Source organism: Sinohyriopsis cumingii, chromosome 15 (genome assembly GCF_028554795.1).
Source record: "Sinohyriopsis cumingii isolate HCF-2022 chromosome 15, ASM2855479v2, whole genome shotgun sequence".
Taxonomy (NCBI): domain Eukaryota; kingdom Metazoa; phylum Mollusca; class Bivalvia; order Unionida; family Unionidae; genus Sinohyriopsis; species Sinohyriopsis cumingii.
The window spans coordinates 137,459,455-137,481,659 of record NC_142975.1 but is presented as its reverse complement, the minus strand read 5'-3'; the positions used below and the strand labels follow the sequence as shown (position 1 = coordinate 137,481,659).

Sequence of the window (22,205 nt, the reverse complement as noted above, 5' to 3'; positions counted from 1 at the left end):
GGCGATCCATGGATTTCCAGTTTAATCAATATGGTACGTAACATAGCTTTGATATTCAATGGATCTCCAGTTGAATGATATGGTACGTTCGTGATTTTAGATCATGTTTTGTTATCTCCCACTTTTACCGAATCGCATTTAAACTTTTACCGATACGCATTTAAAAATCTGACTTGTCAAACCGGTAAGACTAGATTTTCTTTTGATACATATTCAATTCCATTAAAAATCAATTTGTATATTGTAGCTGTTTTGTAAAGAAAGTTATGTTACCTACATGGTATTTATGAAACTGCCCTACTCCTAATGATGTTTACGTACGGACTAGTGTCCAGTTTCTAGTAATTCATCAAGTATTGCAAGTTTCAACTTTAACATAGTGTATCTTAAAATCAATCTTGGAAAATACCTATAGTAATTATAACCGTGCCATTTGCGAACAGTTTAGGTCCAAACACAACAAGTATACGCAATCGGGATTTCATTAATCGCCGATGAGGATCATTTGCCATTAATGGGCGAAAAAGACCACTTTGCTTTTTTAGTCAACCCTTTTAGAACGACGCCTCTTTAAGTCTGTAACAGGCAGCTGCTTCTAAGCTCAGCATGGATATATAGTAATACGAAGTACTAGTTAAATAAAACTATTAATTACCAATGCTTTCTATCGGGATTGTTGAAGATTGTGAGAGGCACAGAAATCCAATGCCGAGTGATTCAAGCTTTTCCTTCAGTTTTCCTTCCATCACCGCCGCCGTGTTTGACTGAACAGATTGGTTCAGCTTCCCATATTTCCTATAGGAGAAAGACATTCAATATGTACCTAGATCACCTAGATCTTCTTTATCATGATGGATGTGTTCACCTGTAAGAGATTCTCGATCCGTCTAAAGACACCAAGACACCCATTGACACCCCAGTACTACTCCGAAAACACCATAAAACTGTTCAAAGATACCCTCAGCTACCCAGAATACACGTATACAATTAAATAAAAGCAAAATAACAAAGACTTACAAAGACCGGTATTATAAATCTATACGTTTATACTTTTTAAATTCTTTACAAAATCTGTAATAATAAATGATGCAAGTACTACTCATATTCAAAACAATTTTGTATGACGGACAGCGGAATACTAAATAGATCTCAATTACAGTGTGGTACATATTTCTTACATTACTTTTATAATCTTTAAAATCAGATGTTGTAGTTACTGGTAACATTTAAAATTAAATGTTGAACTTTAATTTTTAACAATGAAAATAATTACGCATATACGTCAGAATAACACGCTGCTATATTTCGATTTCATCGCAAGGTAACTTACTCCAATTAATACTTAAAAGCTAGCTGGTTAATTGATGTCAGTGATGTACTGCAAATCAAAGTTTGAATTGCACACATTAAGACCCCGTGAATTTAATTTTGTCAACGGATTCGGTGTTATTGACGACTCGAAATATTAATTTCCTCATTATATTCACGTGCATTATTATAAACAAATCACTGACTCGAGTATATAGTGCGTACTGCAGTTCACATATACTTGTCGGTTGATATTCTAAAATCTCTATCAGTTCATACAAATTCCAAAACTCACCAAGCCTCTAAAAATAGCACAAAACTGCAGCAACTAAAAGAGCAGCATTCTGGCTATGCGGTTCATGTCGTTTAAATTGTACGTATGACTTTATACTTTGCAACTCTTGCAACCGGTAGAATCATTCAAATTGTGAACAGATGTCTGCAGAAAAATTTCATTTCTTTCTTCAAAACGACCAAGTACCATATAGGGGACGTCCATTAATTATGTCAACAATTTTTAGGCAATTTTTTACCACCCCTCCCCCCTTGTCAACAACTGTCAAACTTTCAGTGACCCCCCTACAGCAATTTTACAGCACATGCAAATGGGGGGGGGGGGCGGAGGCATTTGCCTGAAATGAACAAGAGTCTATTATCAAGGTGTACAATATTTGTAAGGCATTAAGGTTACTGCATCTGGTTGAAGAAGTTATATGCTTGTGTAGGTTACATAATTTATTTTATGTATTATATTAAAGATGACTGTATAATAGTCAAGGTCTCAAGTTTCCTAGGCTCAGTTTTCCATCCTTGGATGGATAGCTCATGGACTTCAATATATATAGCATCTCTACATATAACATAGATGCTATTTAATAGAAGTCCATGGATAGCTATACTATTTAGATGGCTATGGCTCAGTGCAGTCTTTGAATTTAGTAACAACTTCCCTTAAAAATCTGTCTACAGTCTACAATCTACACTGAATAAAAACAAAATATTATGATGCAAGAATATGACTTCCTTGGCAAGAGCTCAATCGGTTTAGGATTAAACTGGTGGGCTGTTGACGGGCGAGCGAGTGTGTGCCATACCAACGCACCGACTAATTTCCTATTTTTTGGTTTATTAAATTTATTGTAAAAAAATAACATTGTTGACGTCAATTTATCTTGAACTCCCCCCTCCCCCATGTCAACAATTGTCAAACTTCTTCAAACCCCCTCCCCCCATTTTGTTGACATAATTAATGGACGACCCCATATATGCACAACTGCTTCACGTTAGAGAACTCTTCTGCTTACAACTACACAGGATTATGCCGCTTGGCATATGCAAAAGAGTTTGTTTTGTCTGTCTGGGATGTATGATTCGATGATATTTTTGTTGCGAAAAGAAAGGTATTTGCTTTAGTGTCCAGATGCTACGGCGTGAATTTAAAAATCGGACAAAAGAAAAACAAATGCTTGTAATGGTTAATATTTTTACTTTTTGTATCCATAGTAAGCGAATTTAACGGCGTTGACAGTCTCAGCACCGCATCAACACGAACGTGTGTGTGATTTGGATTTTTAACGTACCTTTAACAATTTTTCAGTAATATCGCTACGACGTCTGCAGTGTGACAGTTATAGTGACATACAGCACTGGGGCATCATGCCGCAGACATGTAGCATGATGTCCCACCCAGTCACATTATCCTGACACCAGGCCGACCAGTTCTAGCACTAACCCCTTAATGCTGAGCGCCAAGCAAGGCAGATGTTAGCACCATACACAAGAGAGACGAGGAGACAGTTGCTTGAATCCTTTCGTTTCTATGGAAAACAGGTCATCTCGTCAAGATTTGTGAAAATAGATGGAAACGCACAAGACATTATGAGCAAAGGTAGCCTGTCTTCGTTCGGTGTTCCTTCATTTAGTACTGACGATGGCGACGGCCTTTTCAGCTCTGTTTTAATTACGTAAACGGGAACTGAAGATTTCGGCGAGGATGAGCACATCGACTGAAATGTGACTAAATGCTGAAACTTACAAGTCACGACCAGACTTCAACCAGTTAACGGACCACTCTCCCTTCTTTAAATATTCCCTCATTTCATGCAGCAGAGATGTCGGGTATTCATCAATATGGACAATAAGTGTCCTCTTCTGCTGTAGTTGGTTTACCAATTCAGACACTGAATAGCCGGTTGGACAAAAACTAAAATTTTGAACAAATTGTTTTCTACAGGACAAATCCAAAACAATTTGCAGCTTACCATATTATGGAACAGAATAGGTCCATTGCATGGTACCACTGGACTGCTAATTATTTCGTCCCAATTCTAAGGAAGAACGGCAATCATGTAAACAACTAGCAAGTTCACCCATGGTGGTAATGGCAATTTTTCTTTCTTACTAACTTAGTGAATGAATTTAAAATTACAAAAACCGTGAAGTCAGAATTATCGAAGACATTATCATCTGAGACAATAGAAAGTTCAGACATGGATACAGAATGCTGTGTAAATCAGGAAGTTGTTGATAATTGTCAAAGCACACTACACAGCAATCCATCAGTCACCAATGATACTTTTATCAAGTCAGATTAAATGAGTTGTGACAACACTGATGTGAACATTGAAACTGATGATATCCTAGCCGTTTTATCTATTTCTAACAACGTGAAAATGGAAAATTTGATAAATGCTGAGCAAAAGAATCAAGACTCAAAAGTGCTGCCTTAAAAAGACGCAAAGGTCGTGTATACTGGGAACCTCAAGAACCACAACCAGCAGAAGATAGCACTGTCGTCTAAAGCAGATACTACGCGACGCTCAAGGGAGATTCAGTTTTTAAGAAAAGGATCTCATACTTTGTAAATAATGGGGATAAAACTTGAGCAATGTTGCGCTTCTCGATCACCAAGGAAATCAACCAGTAACTTCACAGTCGCATGGGAACACACATTCTGAACAAAATTCGCTAGAAGAAATACAAAAACCACAGAAAGAATGAACAAACAACAACAGAGAGAAATCTTTCGTTACTTGAAGAAAGATATCTCATAGAACTGTGCACGTGACTTCGGAGTGATAAGAAACCAGAAGTATAATATCAGGAAAAAAGACAAAAGCAACTGCATAAAAGCACCAGTGTAGCTAATTAGGATTTGGATGTGCTGGGATTGTTTAATGAAACCCCTTACGTTGAAACAGTGATACACAACAAAGAACAAGTGCCATCAATTAGCTACTAGTTGTATTTGTCCTGGTGTGTTCCTCAGTCATATGAAGATGCGACAAGCCAACACAATGTCAGTCAGTACATCAGTACATACATGACTGAAGTTGCTCTCACTCCTCTTAGATTTTGACTATTTCTTATTATCGTTCTCACCATATACCAGATGTGGGTTTATATGTTACCGAATTGGTCATTACACCATGCATTTTGGGCACATGCATTCAAATGAACACAGCAGAAGCTATATTTTGCAATTAATTCTAACTGCTATTAATACCTATGTTACATTTGGGGTAATTGCTAATAGGTACAAGTATGTGTGTGATGTGTGCATGATTTGGATGTTTTAACGTAGTTTTAACAATTTTTCAGTCATATTGCCACGATGTCTGCAGTGTGGCAGTTTATAGTGATGTCTAGCACTGGGGCATCATGCCGCAGACATGTAGCATGATGTCCCACCCAGTAACATTATCCTGACACCAGGCCGACCAGTCCTAACACTAACCTCTTAATGCCGAGCACCAAGCGAGGCAGCTGTTAGTACCATTTTTGTAAGTCTTTGTTATGACTCGGCCTGGGATTGAACCCACGACCTCCCGCATCCGAGGCGGACGCTCTAACCACTAAGCCACCGGAGCGGTCGGTACAAGTATGTAATTAGCTGCTACTGGAACCATAAGGCGTGAAATATAGGTTCTCGTGACATACTTTGGAGGAGTAGTGTCAGACATACCACAAAATATCCACAGAAAGTTATATAAACCTTCAAGTAAGATTATTGAGAAGCTGGCCTAATAATGTTGCGTAGAGTCATTGACGGATGAAATGCAGGTCACCGAAATCTGTTTTTATGTGATGATGTAATACTTATCATAATGGAGCCATAAAATAACCACATGAATGTACTTTGAAAGCTGTAAGGCACGATGACCACATGCCTGAGGTGACAATATTCACTGAAGTTTGAAATTCAGGTGATGGTGACTAACATTAACATGGCAGCTAAGTTCTCTCAAAGTTTCATTCACACTCTAAACTACAACACCAAGTAAATGACAGCACATGAAACATTGTCCTCTCAAAGTAATAAATGAATTTTAAAAAAACCTGAAAAATGGATGATGGAAAGATGAACAGACAGATGGAAAAACTACGAGACAAATAATGCCCCAATCATATTTATTGTGGTTCATACAAATATGGTTTGTGTTTTGTTAAAGCAAATGAAAATGGAAACATGAAATCGGATTTCGAAACAATGATCTGATAGAAAAGCAATACTTCAGTATCATACTTTCCACTGTTAGATGTCATAGGGTAACGTAAAATTTGCATTAAAACCTAACAAAAAGGTAAGGACATTTTTGTCAATGCACAGAAGTAAAATTGGAAAATGCTTATTAATACACAGAAGTAATATTAAAATGCACATTTCTTGCATATGTATAGAGCCAAAAACCTTAAGCACGAAGTTTAACCTGTCGTCTGCACGTATTAATGTTATACGGATACGCAAGTGAATTAAAATGCTGACTTTCCTTATATGAACCACAATGACCTTAAACACAAACTTTAACCTTGAAAGAAATTTAAAACTGGGCCTTCCCCCAATGATCGGAAAATAAAATTTTGTAAAAAATCGACGTGATATTCCAACAGACTAACTTTCTGTCTAAATTTGCCTACGCTGACATCAACGCTGCCAGTCATAAGTTTTCTTGTGCATGGGACAGGCAGACTAAGACGCTAGTATGCTATTTAGCTTGTGCCTGCAAGACGAATTATTATCTTAATCTGCAGGTCTTTTAAGCGGCAACAGGTTAATTGTTAACGTATTCCCACTTATTGGCAATGATACCATAAATTGCCTTGAGAAAAGCGCTTAGGTTACTTTACATGGTTCGGCAAAATGACAGGTATAAACGTAATTGACTCATTTAATCTGTTGGAAAAAGATAATCTCACATTTATCCATGGAATGGAACTTATCTATTAGTCTTGTCTCTTGCCTGGTGGATCCGCATTATCTCAATTGGTAGAGAGCTAAATTTGTAATCCAACGCTAGCGGGTTCGATATCCGCCTAGGCTATCTTGGGTCTGCTGCCTCTGTGTGTCCCTGGAAAAGGCACGAAACTTCCATTTCCCTGGGGAAGATATATTGCAGTATCCAATAATGCGTCGCAAGTGACGTTAAAGGAACCCTCCACAATAATCCCCAAACAAATCAGCCAACCACTGAATTTTCGATGATGCCATTTTACCATGAATTTTTTGGACCGGTTCAACAATTCAGAACCTCTGAAAAGGTGAATTGAGCCGAAGAAAGTGACCACGTTCACATACTCCTTCTATAAAGTGTTCTTTATCACATTTGTCTCTCGCTAGATGGCGTACGTTTAAGTATGGAATTTAAAGAAAAGTTTCTTTTTTTAAAAAATATTTTAATATAGGGAACCAAAAGTCCACAGTACACATGAGCGAAAGGTTCATATGACTCAGAAGCAATATTGGTGGTGGTGGTGGGATAATGTTTGAATATGTTACATTCACTGTTTTACAGCGGCTGGTTTGTATATTCTCAGTGACACCCACAAAAATATAAATTTACTTTGAAAACCAAGAGCCTCGTGATATACTGACATACCTAATTTACAAGAATCATTCAAAAAATTATATTATACAAATACCTGGCGTAATATGCTGAGAAATAGTCCTGCACTCGAACCACTCCGAGAACGAATTCATATGTGATAATAATGGAGCATGCAACTAAGTATAGCAGACTTTCTAATGCGGTCATGCGACTAAAATCTGTCACCATGAGGATAGTCCACAGAGATAACACATTGACGATCTGAAACAAAATGTATACGATTGCAGCACGAGTTTTTGCTAATTTGCTAATTAGTTTTAAGATTTTGTATATTGATAAATAATTATGAATTTATATTTTTTATTGGTGGGGAATCATATTTCGTGATTCTGGCAGTAAAGACATTTTCCCCGGTTTTTAAATCCATAGACACGCCATCGAGGGACAAGGAGTCATAGATTCTTCGAAGAACTATTCTTGAAATTTTCGCTGGCTAAAACGGGTTATATAAAATCGAACCTGTCAGCTACCCTTGTGATCTGTAGACACTAGTGACCGCTGAATGTAGGTTGACCTTTACAACTTGTTTACTGAACAAATACCATGCACCAATTATTATTATTATTATTGATATTATTATTATTATTATTATTATTACAGGCAAAGAGCATAATTTCAAATATAAAAAATGTCACCGTATAAATTTATCGTTCATTCTTCTGGTGGAAAACGGTTTTATTCATAGATTTCTTCAAACTATTTTTCACGTATAGTATTCGATCACCCTCCGGTTTGTATGTACTCCCTCCATCATGTTCGACTAAATTTAAAAACGAAATACATCCATGATATAAAATAAATGCACAAAACTGACATTTCATTCATTGATTTACAATATCTAACCTGATTGTCACCAAGGAAAACGGAAGCTCAATATGTAAACATGCAAACAGACTGCGTTCTGTTCGTTCATGGTTTCTAGAATAGTAAATTACAATAAAAACCACGTCGTCTGCGTCCGATATTTGCAATGTCAAGTGTTACGCATATTTGATTTAATTTCATTGTTTGTTTGTTAGTTTTAATTTTTTAAAATTCCATTACATGTTATAGTAATGTAATTTTGTTTACTGGAATTTGACATTTTCCATAAATTAGCTTGTCCTGACTGTTTTTTCGTAAACACCTAATAATAGAACATTTTTATCTAAAAGCTGACCTAGTTCCTGGCCTTGATTGAGAATCAAGTAAACAACTTTTTTATTCATTCTTAATGTGTGATTTTTAGAGTGGAATAGAGGCTGTACTAAGTGTACGTGACTTTTTACATGTAATAGCCTCTATTTCGAAAATCTGGTTTTACCAGAATTGCGCAATAGTCAGGTTTAATACCGAGGTTTTGAGAAATAATCTCAGTTGGGCCTTTAAACACTTAGATATCAAGGTGTTTTTTGTGACCAGTTGAAGTTTAATATTTTAATTTTTCTTCAAATTATTTGGATTCTAAGAGATTAATTCTTTTCCCTGGAAAATATTTAAGTACTCATAAAGAATTCTTGGACAAAGACATTAATTGAAATTTTCGTCGGGACTCGAACTCAAATTCATTAAAACATTTTATTACTAGGACTTCTAACTTTTTATTCTGGGATTATTCTTAGATTATTTATGGATTTGATTCTTAAAGCCGTGAGTTTTTTCTCTCCATTTTTACCTTGTTTTTCTAGGAAAATAAATTATTTGTTAAATTTTATAAAGCTTGTTGTCTTCACTCTTTTCTTGTTACTGTTTATGAGAGCCTAAGCACGTAACACTAGTTTTAATTTTTTAGGAACTATTGTATAAGTGAGTTCAAAGAGATGTAAATCCAAAATTTATGGAATTACTGAGATTTTCAAAGACGGTGAACTACATCATATCTGTTGTTTGAAAACATAGACTGGCCCACGCAAATAATGGCAACCCAGCAGCTAAAGACATTCGTGTTTGATTCGAAACACCAACAAGCTGACAGTGTTCGGGACCCCCTGCCGATAGTCAGGTAAGAACTTCTAAATTAATGAAAGGAATGACAAAGTTTCGTGCATTTTTGTATCATTGATGCCTTTTGTTTTTAAAATCTGAAGGGGATACAAACAAACGGGATGGTGTGAGAATACTATAGCATGATTTTGCTTAGATATATGACAAATAGCTTAGCTGCTCGTACTTTACAGTTGGAGTCAGCTCTCCTAAAAGTAACAGCCTTAGACCAAATATAGGAAATGTCAACCAATGACTGACATGCCACTTTTGTTCAAAGACATGTGATGCCATTTAAGTTGAAATACTATTCCCATCATGTGCTAACTACACAATGTGCATGAGGTTTCGTTCAAAATTATGTGATATTGCAGACTTTTTCCTACCAATTCTTGAAAAGATTTGACCATTAAAATATCTTGTATGAAATAGCTACAGAAGTGTAGGTCCTTTATCTTTTCTTGAATTAAAACGAAGAACCTAATGATTATATATACCTGTTAAAATTTTCATATCAAATATGGATCAATATTTAATGAAAATGTTGCATGTACATTGTGACTAGCTTTCACTACCTTTCTCTCGGATCAAGAAAACATTATTGGGCATATGGATCTGTGGGGACTAGTCTATACTATTATAATTCGTCGTCAGTTGGTGTCTTTTTTGTTGTTGTTAGTTTTGTGCTGGAGTTTAAAAAAAAAAAAACTTATACTTAACAATTTGCATATTCGACATTAATAACCAGTGTGTGAAAGCTAAATTTTGAAATTTAACATTATAAACAATACATAGAATGAGTCTACCATGATCTTGATCTCTAAAGAGCTTGCCATGATCTTTATTACCAAGGAGCTTACCATGATCTAGATAACTAAACTATTTTCATGCAGTAAACACTTTAAACAAACTTGTTAAATAGGTAAGATAAACTGAAGCAAATTTGGGCCGAACTTAGTTCTCTATTAATCTTTTCGGATGAATATGTTTTCTATCAATCTTTCATGGTGAAGATATTAAGTACTGTCATCAGCTTAACACTCCTCCCGAAAAAGGTGAGTGGGGATGGAAACAAGCGACTTACGATTTACCTTGAATATTTATCATAACATTTATTTCTAATAAATATCGTAGATTGATTCAAATTCTAAAACAATAATTAGCCAGTTTAAAGTTACACAAGCAGATTGACTTGATATAAGCAAAATAAGGTATGTTTACACATCAGTTCACATAGCATGTCTTTGCTTGATCGGTACATTTCCGGGAAACAAAAACGCTTCGTTTGCACGGTCGATACGATATGCTAGAGTGACCACTTGGCGCAGTAGAAAACTACTGTTTGGCTAGGAAACACCTGACCATTTACCCCAGAAAACAGATGACCGTTTAATGCATGACTTTATAGCCCCAATGCTGTCGTTATGTGCAAAAAGTCGTATATGCTAAATCATTTGAATAATACTGAATCTTGAAAAGATATTGTCCCTAAACATTGTTGGATTTCATCAGAACCAGATAACATCGACATTTCATCACACTGTGAGCCATGTAACTTCTCCCTCGAACTGAGAAACCATGACATTTTTCGCATGTGTACTAATTAATCCGATGTTGATCGGCGACATCCGTTGGTCGACCGATTTCAATCGAAAGCTGAAACACAGTATTTGATGACGTTACCGTTGTAAACACAAGAAGTTAACACCACGCTATGTCAGACTGTCTTCAGCCCATATTCGCCCTTAAAAGTAATCCAGCGCCCCAGCTGATTACCAGTATTCACACGAGTCTTCTTTTTATCTAATGCACGCGTTTTCCTCTCAGATCAAATTTAAAAAGACAGCTTGCCTCTTTTCATTCTCTCTCTAATCAATTTGTGCGCTACGTGCAAATGTTGTTATTAAATTAATCACTAAAGGAATTGTCGAATGTATCACGTCACTACTTTTGGAGCCCTCTCGAAGAAAGAAAAAAAAGCGGAATTACGAACGACTTCACTGACCGAATTAAGGGTTGGCACCTCTTCATTCTAAACTGACTTTCTGAACTTCATTTAGACCTAACATCTTGATTATTTCGAAGAACGGTCTATGTCGGATAGCTTTTTCTTGACAAATCATTTTCTTCCTTCAAATTTTAGTTACATTGGAGAAATGGTGAAATTTATGATAAATAGCGGCATTGGGGCTTTAAAAGAGGAATATTACGAAGAGAAAGGGAAACTATTGGTCTTGTATGGATAACTTTTATCAGCATATGACGGCCAGTATATCTGGTGGAGGAAGAACCCGAGAAGAACCACATACCCATGGGAAGCTACTGACAAGTTTTCTCACATAACCACATTGGTTGAGCAGAGACTCGGACTCGCGCTGGCAGAGGTGAGGTGTCAGTGATCTGTAAAGGCAAGCGCCTTAAACCACTCGGCCAAATGTCTGAAATGAAAATGATCGACGAGACCCGGTGACAGTTATACAAATATGACTGTAAAGCGCAGGTTTGACTGTACATTAATTTCGTCTCAGTAAAATACATAAATAAGCGTCTACCTTGTCGCAGAAAGCATCCATAAAGCCACCAAGCAAGGGGTCGTCCAGTGGTCCGTACACCTGTTTCTGGACCTTGGCCACTATACCATCCAGATGGTCAAGAAAGTCATGAAACATGATGAGCAAAAAGGCTGTCACGTTGTAATCATATCTGCGTTTGAAAAGAAATCTTTCTGAAGGTTTTATCTTTACTTTTAAATCTGTCAAAGTTACACTGTGTGGTCCTTGAGTTAAATAAATATTGTAAAAGATATAAAACTGAACAAATGTAGGCAAAGCTATTTATAAAACAGATAATATATGCAATGTTTTCTATTCCTGATTTAATCTAAATTTTTAGTTGACATTTTTTACAACATCAAAATTGTTCAGGGAACACAAATACTTCACCACAGCGCCTGATAAACTGACCTTTACTCAAAACGTAGCCGGATAGATGGGCAAACGGACAAACAAAATTAATACAATATGCTCTAAATCACCTATTTGCCATACAAATATTATTATATACTGTTCAGGGCACCAGACACTGTAAACGTGATGGTAATGGTGGACTAAATATGTCTATAAATTTTGAAACTGAGGTTAGCTTCTTTAGAGATTTTGCATAGAGCCATAGATCAGTCTGTTACTGTAACAATGAAATGTTACAATTACATATATTGTGTGTTAATGTAGTGGAAAAGTCCTGGAAAGTACTAAACTATATCACATGTTTTTGGTTCCAATGAATGGTTTTCATAAGATGGAAAACGAAACAAAACATTATATTATCCAGAATAAACACTTTTTTAAACAAAGCTATGCAAATTTTTGTGCAGTCTACATTTTATTTCGGGCGTTCATAAACATGTTAAAAATGCATAATTCATAATAAAATGACAACAACAAATGTATTTACTTATATATTTAGCACAGGAATTTGCTTTATATGAAAACGTTTGGTAGAAATTCTTTTGTTGTTGTTGTTTCTTAACGGTGTTGTAATCAGCGAAACAGCCTCTGACAGGGTTGAATAACAATGATCGACAAAGGTAGCGATGTACCCGTTCCACATTCATGGCTGTGGAGGGGAGACAGGCATTCGGAGCATCATTGTTTTTTCCCCATGCGATCCTCATTAATGTTGCAGATATATCTAGCTGATTTGCTAACCTTACTTTTCTTATCTCAGTCTGGTTTCATAGCCTTCATGTAATAGCAACTATTTTTCAAGGGAATTAACCCTTGATGTCTTCTGCTGTGCCTGACGGAGTTGTTTTAAAATCAAACAACAACAACAGAGATAACAAAAATAACTTTACTTATAAAGCAACTTAAAGTCTCTCTCCAACTTTGATAGCACATCATACAAAACGTTAATTTCTAAGAGAGCTAGATATACCTAGACTCGACATAGATATTTATTTAGATTTTCATAAAACAATATAGGACCTGATAAATACTGTATGTGATGAATCTGCTAAAGTGCAGGGTCATTTTACTTTGAATGAAGAAAAAAAAAAAATGGGTGCGAAAAATAATCAATGTTCGTTTTAATACTGAGACAAGGAAATCCCAGTCGCTGAATGACATTATTTGTCTCTATATCACGTGGAAAGAATTAATGTAACCACTTGACTGGGATTTCATTATCTCGGCGCAAACTAAAACGTCTTAAACTGTCGGAAACATGTCTAGCACGCGACTCAATAGGCTGAAGACGTTTACAGTGGGAAAAAGATTTGATTATTATTTACTTAAGGCAATAGGCGACTGGTATCACAAGCAGAGTTCTAGACCAGGAAACGATATTGGCGGTGAATATGGTCAGCTCCCTTCCACTTATCCGTACACTCCTTGGAATTCTGGACACCATGGGAGACATACGTATTTGCAGAGGAGAGTAGCAGTAAAGGTCATACCAGTATATCTGAAAGATAGAACCAACATAACTACATAACTGTATGAACGTGACCTAGGAAGTGTTGGTGTCAAGCAGTTTGAATCACCCTACTGTAAGTATATCAATAAATAGATCATTGCTTACCCAATGATGTACTTTCTGTTATTAGTCATTTATACAACATATCCATTTTCACGTTCAATCTAAAGTTTCTAAATGAATCACACACTTTATACAGTTTCGTTGAAAATCTCTCTCTCTCTCTCTCTCTCTCTCTCTCTCTCACACACACACACACACACACACACACAGACACACACACTATGTGGAAATCAGTGGGGTGAGACGTGAAGAAGAATTTGATTTGGGTGGAAACTTTGAACCTGAAATTACACCAAGTAACACAGAAAAACCGGATTCGTCGTAACTGTGTGAACACTTTCCATGGGATTTTTCATAATATGTTTAAGATAACCAATTATGCAAAGTTGCAAAAGGACAGAGAACGCTAGAGTGTGTATACTGTAAATTCTTTGGCTAGATGGAAAGTAGGCCTATATGTTGTAACCGGTATAAATTTATACATTTTTGCGCCTCAGAAAGACAGGTTCTTAAACAAACTGTTTAAAATAGTTTAAATACCAAATATTATGTGCGTCTGTGTTTGTATATTTTGGTCAGCCAAGATCTCCCAATGTTACTTCCATACGTCTTTAGACCCAGACCTGTATCTATCTTTCTGAATCTTTTGTAGTTAAACTGACAATCCAATCGAACAACGAAATGACGAATAAACAGGAATTAATTCAGATATTAAAACTATTTTTATTGAATTCAAATCAATACTGTCTTTCACATACCATTGCTACTGTCCGCAAGATTCGCTCATTTTTGGGGATCGATTGATTAACAACCGACTGCACTTTAACTGGTATGGATGCAACTGTACTTAAAAAAATGTAAATGGACTTTTCATGTTAAATCTCAAGCGTATCTTTTAGTTCTTCTCTAGCTTAATTGCCCGTCGTAGGACGGGAGTCATAAAAGAAAGTTTCAAGATAAAAGTAACAAAAAGGGAAAAACAATGGGATGAGCGAGCTTAAAAGAGAGTTTGAACATAAAAATAGATAGAAGAAGTAAAAAAAAATTAACAACTTGAGAGTTTCGAACTCGCGACCTCTTGTCTTGAAGATAAATATTAAACAAAAAGAAGAAAAAAAAATAATAAGAAATAAACGAATATTGATATGAGCCAGATTAAAATAAATTTTGAACACAAAAATAAAACAGCATAAAAAATATAGGAAATGGCTTCGATTTTCGAACTCACAACCTCTTGTTTGGCAGCCCGGATACACAAAAAGACAAATGTGGGTTTTTATATATAAGACTAGCTCTTGCGCGTCCTATGACGTGAGTTACCAATTTTCAAGATAAAAATTCAAAACAAAGTAAGACGAAAAATAAATAAAAAAATAAATAAATAAATAAAAATTATTGGGATGAGAGAGTTTAAAAGAAAGTTTGTACTTAAAAATACAAAAAGGGTATTTTAGAGAACCTGATGCCGCCGCATTTTTCTCTCGTGACGGAATAAAAACAAAGAAGCATAAATGGGATGAGCGAGCTTAAAAGAAAGTTTGAAGATAAGCATATAAAAAGTAAAATAAGGTTTCGGACCCACCGAATTTCGAACTTGCGAGCTTTTGTGTGGCTGCCGGGACATGAAGACAGATATTAACAATTTCTGAGGCCATTAGGAATGGCTGGAGAACATTTTAGCCGATACTAGTCAGGTTTGTAGAGTTAACTCCCTTCGTGGATAAACGATATTAAATGGTCAATCTTGACTTAGATCGGAAACTCACGTTGCCGGGGGAAGGCGGGGCAAATTTCCATCAAACAACTGTTTTTCTGAGAAGGTGATCCCATAATTAAGTTTTGCGAGGGTGAGGTGGCGGGGTAGAAAGAATGTCATACTACGCCGCGAATGATAAACAATATATGTATGTTTGTATGCGTAAGAAATAAAACATGCAGAGAAGATGTGATATACCACTCTTTGTTTAACTTCTGTAATAAAACGTGTCTTGTTTCGTCTAAAGAAATGAAAAAAAATATTCGTTTTATCAAAGATTCAGCATATATATATATATATATATATATATATATATATATATATATATATATATATATATATATATATATATATATATATATATATATATATATATATATATATATATATATATATATATATATATATATATACATCGAGAGAGAGAGAGAGAGAGAATCTATGTGTGTAAATTATCGTCTTTAAGGGTTACTGAAACAAAACATCTGGGGATAATATCTGATTTTATTGATACCATGATGACATTTATTTTGTTTTCTCAGAATGATGTAGATCCACTCGCAAATTTGTAATATGATAAAATACATGCTGAACATAATTTATTTTAAGAAAGCTTTGCATACAGAAAGTAGCCCCCCCACACACACACACACACATATGCACAAACCCGCCAAGAAAATGGAAAAAGATATTTTTGGAACGGATGTGAATTAAGTTTTAGAGCCAAAAAGTGCACAAAAACATTCAATGTGGAATGTCATTGTCCTTTTAAATAGCACTTCTTAAGCTTGGGTTCTGCCGATCGTAAATTAATTTTCAGATGAAAAGCTGTTCTTATGAAGTACGGATTGCTGTGTAGAAGAAAGCAGACAGTAGCCGACTATGTTCCTCTAACGGTATGATCCAATAGAAAATTGTCTTCGACATATACATGTTTCAATCACTTTTAGAAATAGGGCTTAACTTGTTTGTCCCTCCAGTCACATTTTGTTTCGGCTATTAAGCGACCGTGGTTTATGCCTCATATTGTAATCATGTGTGAAGGATTTTGCATGTTTGTATATTATTTTATATACATTTTACCGAATTGTAACATCTTTACGTTTTATATTTTATAATTTTACATTCTTCAAACTTAACAAATTGCTGGCACTACGTAGTCACTTTTGCGCTGAGTTGCTATAAAACACTAGTACATACATATATTGCATACCTACCACACACATAATAGCCAAGATTTGTCGATCCACTTCGTTCTACATCTTGACAAGGTTAGTCGATCCACTTCGTCTTACATCGAACCTTGGCCTACGTAACTAGGAAGAGCAGAATCTACCACTCCTCTGTCTGGTTGGATGCAGATGGAAGAGACTGGTTCAATACGATTGGTCGTTCTGTTTTCCAAGGAAGATAACTGAGTATAATCAGTGCGGTCTCTGTATACAATAAAGGCATTTTTTCAAAACAATGTTTCGATTAAAAGCATATGCCACGGATCGATGAGAAACGAAGTGAATCGACGCCATCTTGGGTAATGCAGATATACCTACCAACACAAACAGCAATTTCTCTATTCCACGTACAAGAAGTGACACTGGTAGATATACAAAAGAAAGGAAGCTATCCGATGAAGAATCCATTTCTAATGTTCGCATGGAGTACCTTCGACTGAAAGGAGAAAATAGCATTGTTAAGTACAAAGAGAACACTACTGTACGCGCAAGAACTGTTAATACGGTGATTTCGAGTGTCTATCTGAGATGGGGTTATTCTCCACTTTAAACTTAAAAGGCTTGAGACCACATACGCAGTTAGGACCAATGTTCTATAAAAATGGATAAAGCGCGCCTGCGTACGGTGTACTATCAATCTTGTTTGGTGCGACTCCAGTGCACGACAGGTAGTGACTATGGAAAGTAATATGGTGCACATATTTGATGAAAGAATGGCAAAGTTGTTTTTTAAATTATTTCATATTTCGTGTCATACTCGTTAAAGCGAACGTGGTTTACGACTAGTGAAGACTTGAAGCACTTGAGGTGTAAGACAAGGAGCTTTCTTCTTTCCTTAAAAAAGTGCATGATTAAACTGTAAACTTGCTATGGTCAGGGGCTTTTATCATTCCTTAAAATATGCTGTTGACAGGCGCTTTTATTATTTCTTAACAATAAACTTATAACATTTGTGTGGAATTGTCTGATGACATGTGCACGTCGTGCCACTGGAAAAAAACGTTCCAAAGTGCAAACAGTCTTCTGGTATCATAACTGACATAGGGCTATAAAATAATCCTTTCGCTAAGTATGTAAATGACGTATAAATTGAGATGAGTTCACCATCCACTCGTTTGATAGGTATCGTGGTCTTTCTTCACACTGAAATAAACCATTGATCTTTTTCCAAGTTAGTAAACACGAAAGCATGCGCATACTGCATCCATAAAACTGTAAATACGCACAGTAGCAGTCCATCCTATTTCAGTCATGTCATCAAAGAGCAAATACGCACAGTGGCAGTGCATTCTATTTTAGTCATGTTATCAAAGAGCAAATACACACAGTGGCAGTGCATTCTATTTTAGTCCTGTCATCAAAGAGCAAATGCGCACAGTGGCAGTGCATTCTATTTTCGTCCTGTCATCAAAGAGCAAATACGCACAGTGGCAGTGCATTCTATTTTAGTTCTGTCATCAAAGAGCAAATGCAAACAGTGGCAGTGCATTCTATTTTAGTCCTGTCATCAAAGAGCATATACAAACAGTGGCAGTGCATTCTATTTTAGTCCTGTCATCAAAGAGCATATACAAACAGTGGCAGTGCATTCTATTTTAGTCCTGTCATCAAAGAGCAAATACGCACAGTGGTAGTGCATTCTATTTTAGTTCTGTCATCAAAGAGCAAATCCAAACAGTGGCAGTGCATTCTATTTTAGTCCTGTCATCAAAGAGCATATACAAACAGTGGCAGTGCATTCTATTTTAGTCCTGTCATCAAAGAGCATATACAAACAGTGGCAGTGCATTCTATTTTAGTCCTGTCATCAAAGAGCAAATACGCACAGTGGCAGTGCATTCTATTTTAGTTCTGTCATCAAAGAGCAAATGCAAACAGTGGCAATGCATTCTATTTTGGTCCTGTCATCAAAGAGCATATACAAACAGTGGCAGTGCATTCTATTTTAGTCCTGTCATCAAAGAGCAAATACGCACAGTGGCAGTGCATTCTATTTTAGTCCTGTCATCAAAGAGCAAATACGCACAGTGGCAGTGCATTCTATTTTAGTCCTGTTATCAAAGAGCATATACAGACAGTGGCAGTGCATTCTATTTTAGTCATGTCATCAAAGAGCAAATACGCACAGTGGCAGTGCATTCTATTTTAGCCCTGCCATCACCGAGCAAATGCAAACAGTGGCAGTGCATTCTATTTTAGTCTTGTCATCAAAGAGCAAATACGTACAGTGGCAGTGCATTCTATTTTAGTCCTGTCATCAAAGAGCAAATACGCACAGTGGCAGTGCATTCTATTTTAGTCATGTCATCAAAGAGCAAATACGCACAGTGGCAGTGCATTCTATTTTAGTCCTGTCATCAAAGAGCAAATACAAACAGTGGCAGTGCATTCTATTTCATTCCTGTCATCAGAGAGCAAATACACACAGTGGCAGTGCTTTCTATTTTAGTCCTGTCATCAAAGAGCAAATACACACAGTGGCAGTGCATTCTATTTTAGTCCTGACAACAAAGAGCAAATATGCACAGTGGCAGTGCATTCTGTTTTAGTCATGTCATCAAAGAGCAAATACGCACAGTGGCAGTGCATTCTATTTTAGTCATGTCACCAAAGTGCAAATACACACAGTGGCAGTGCATTCTATTTTAGTTCTGTCATCAAAGAGCAAATACGCACAGTGGCAGTGCATTCTATTTTAGTCCTGTCATCAAAATGCAAATACGCATAGGGCATCCTATTTTAGTCGTGTTACCAAATGCAAATACACACAGTGGCAATGCTTCCTATTTTAGTCCTGTCATCAAAGTGCAAATACACACAGTGGCAGTGCATTCTACGTTAGTCTTGTCATCAAAGAGCATATACACACAGTGGCAGTGCATCCTATTTTAGTCCTGTCATCAAAGAGCAAATACACACAGAGGCAGTGCATTCTATTTCAGTCCTGTCACCAATTTGCAAATGCACACAGTGGCAGTGGATTCTATTTTAGTCCTCTCATCAAAGCAAATACGCACAGTGGCAGTGCATTCTATTTTAGTCCTGTCATCAAAGAGCAAATACGCACAGAGGCAGTGCATTCTATTTCAGTCCTGTCACCAATTTGCAAATGCACACAGTGGCAGTGGATTCTATTTTAGTCCTCTCATCAAAGCAAATACGCACAGCGGCAGTGCATTCTATTTAGTCCTGTCATCAAAGAGCATATACACACAGTGGCAATGCATTCTATTTTATTCCTCTCATCAAAGCAAATACGCACAGTGGCAGTGCATTCTATTTTAGTCCTGTCATCAAAGAGCAAATACAATGTGGCAGTGCATTCTATTTAGTCCTGTCATCAAAGAGCAAATACAATGTGGCAGTGCATTCTATTTTAGTCCTGTCATCAAAAAGCAAATACACACAGTGGCAATGCATTCTATTTTAGTCATGTCATCAAAGAGCAAATACGCACAGTGGCAGTGCATTCTATTTTAGTCCTGTCATCAAAGAGCAAATACAAACAGTGGCAGTGCATTCTATTTTAGTCCTGTCATCAGAGAGCAAATACACACAGTGGCAGTGCTTTCTATTTTAGTCCTGTCATCAAAGAGCAAATATGCACAGTGGCAGTGCATTCTGTTTTAGTCATGTCATCAAAGAGCAAATACGCACAGTGGCAGTGCATTCTATTTTAGTCATGCATTCTATTTTAGTTCTGTCATCAAAGAGCAAATGCAAACAGTGGCAGTGCATTCTATTTTAGTCCTGTCATCAAAGAGCATATGCAAACAGTGGCAGTGCATTCTATTTTAGTCCTGTCATCAAAGAGCATATACAAACAGTGGCAGTGCATTCTATTTTAGTCCTGTCATCAAAGAGCAAATACGCACAGTGGCAGTGCATTCTATTTTAGTCCTGTCATCAAAGAGCATATACAAACAGTGGCAGTGCATTCTATTTTAGTCCTGTCATCAGAGAGCAAATACACACAGTGGCAGTGCATTCTATTTTAGTCCTGTCATCAAAGAGCAAATATGCACAGTGGCAGTGCATTCTGTTTTAGTCATGTCATCAAAGAGCAAATACGCACAGTGGCAGTGCATTCTATTTTAGTCATGCATTCTATTTTAGTTCTGTCGTCAAAGAGCAAATGCAAACAGTGGCAGTGCATTCTATTTTAGTCCTGTCATCAAAGAGCATATGCAAACAGTGGCAGTGCATTCTATTTTAGTCCTGTCATCAAAGAGCATATACAAACAGTGGCAGTGCATTCTATTTTAGTCCTGTCATCAAGGAGCAAATACGCACAGTGGCAGTGCATTCTATTTTAGTTCTGTCATCAAAGAGCAAAAGCAAACAGTGGCAGTGCATTCTATTTTGGTCCTGTCATCAAAGAGCATATACAAACAGTGGCAGTGCATTCTATTTTAGTCCTGTCATCAAAGAGCATATACAAACAGTGGCAGTGCATTCTATTTTAGTCCTGTCATCAAAGAGCAAATACGCACAGTGGCAGTGCATTCTATTTTAGTCCTGTCATCAAAGAGCAAATACGCACAGTGGCAGTGCATTCTATTTTAGTTCTGTCATCAAAGAGCAAATACGCACAGTGGCAGTGCATTCTATTTTAGTCCTGTCATCAAAGAGCAAATACGCACAGTGGCAGTGCATTCTATTTTAGTCCTCTTATCAAAGAGCATATACAAACAGTGGCAGTGCATTTTATTTTAGTCATGTCATCAAAGAGCAAATACGCACAGTGGCAGTGCATTCTATTTTAGCCCTGCCATCACCGAGCAAATGCAAACAGTGGCAGTACATTCTATTTTAGTCTTGTCATCAAAGAGCAAATACGTACAGTGGCAGTGCATTCTATTTTAGTCTTGTTATCAAAGAGCAAATGTGCACAGTGGCAGTGCATTATATTTTAGTCCTGTCATCAAAGAGCAAATACGCACAGTGGCAGTGCATTCTATTTTAGTCATGTCATCAAAGAGCAAATACGCACAGTGGCAGTGCATTCTATTTTAGTCCTGTCATCAAAGAGCAAATACAAACAGTGGCAGTGCATTCTATTTTAGTCCTGTCATCAGAGAGCAAATACACACAGTGGCAGTGCTTTCTATTTTAGTCCTGTCATCAAAGAGCAAATACACACAGTGGCAGTGCATTCTATTTTAGTCCTGTCATCAAAGAGCAAATATGCACAGTGGCAGTGCATTCTGTTTTAGTCATGTCATCAAAGAGCAAATACGCACAGTGGCAGTGCATTCTATTTTAGTCATGTCATCAAAGAGCAAATGCAAACAGTGGCAGTGCATTCTATTTTAGTCCTGTCATCAAAGAGCATATACAAACAGTGGCAGTGCATTCTATTTTAGTCCTGTCATCAAAGAGCAAATACGCACAGTGGCAGTGCATTCTATCTTAGTTCTGTCATCAAAGAGCAAAAGCAAACAGTGGCAGTGCATTCTATTTTGGTCCTGTCATCAAAGAGCATATACAAACAGTGGCAGTGCATTCTATTTTAGTCCTGTC

General features: G+C 36.7%; 1 protein-coding gene across 4 annotated transcripts in view; it reads right to left on the bottom strand.

The window, feature by feature from the left end:
- The window catches only part of LOC149782878 (uncharacterized), a 66,710-nt gene that overhangs the window by 15,872 nt on the left and 28,633 nt on the right, over positions 1–22,205 (bottom strand). For all 4 annotated transcript variants that reach the window (XM_089934416.1, XM_089934418.1, XM_089934415.1 and 1 more), the window contains exons 2-6: positions 17,001–17,118; positions 13,447–13,619; positions 11,708–11,858; positions 7,228–7,394; positions 656–795 (exon numbers count right to left, since the gene is read on the bottom strand). In XM_089934416.1, the coding sequence (XP_089790542.1) occupies positions 656–795; positions 7,228–7,394; positions 11,708–11,858; positions 13,447–13,619; positions 17,001–17,118 (749 nt within the window). The remainder of the gene's footprint in view (positions 1–655; positions 796–7,227; positions 7,395–11,707; positions 11,859–13,446; positions 13,620–17,000; positions 17,119–22,205) is intronic.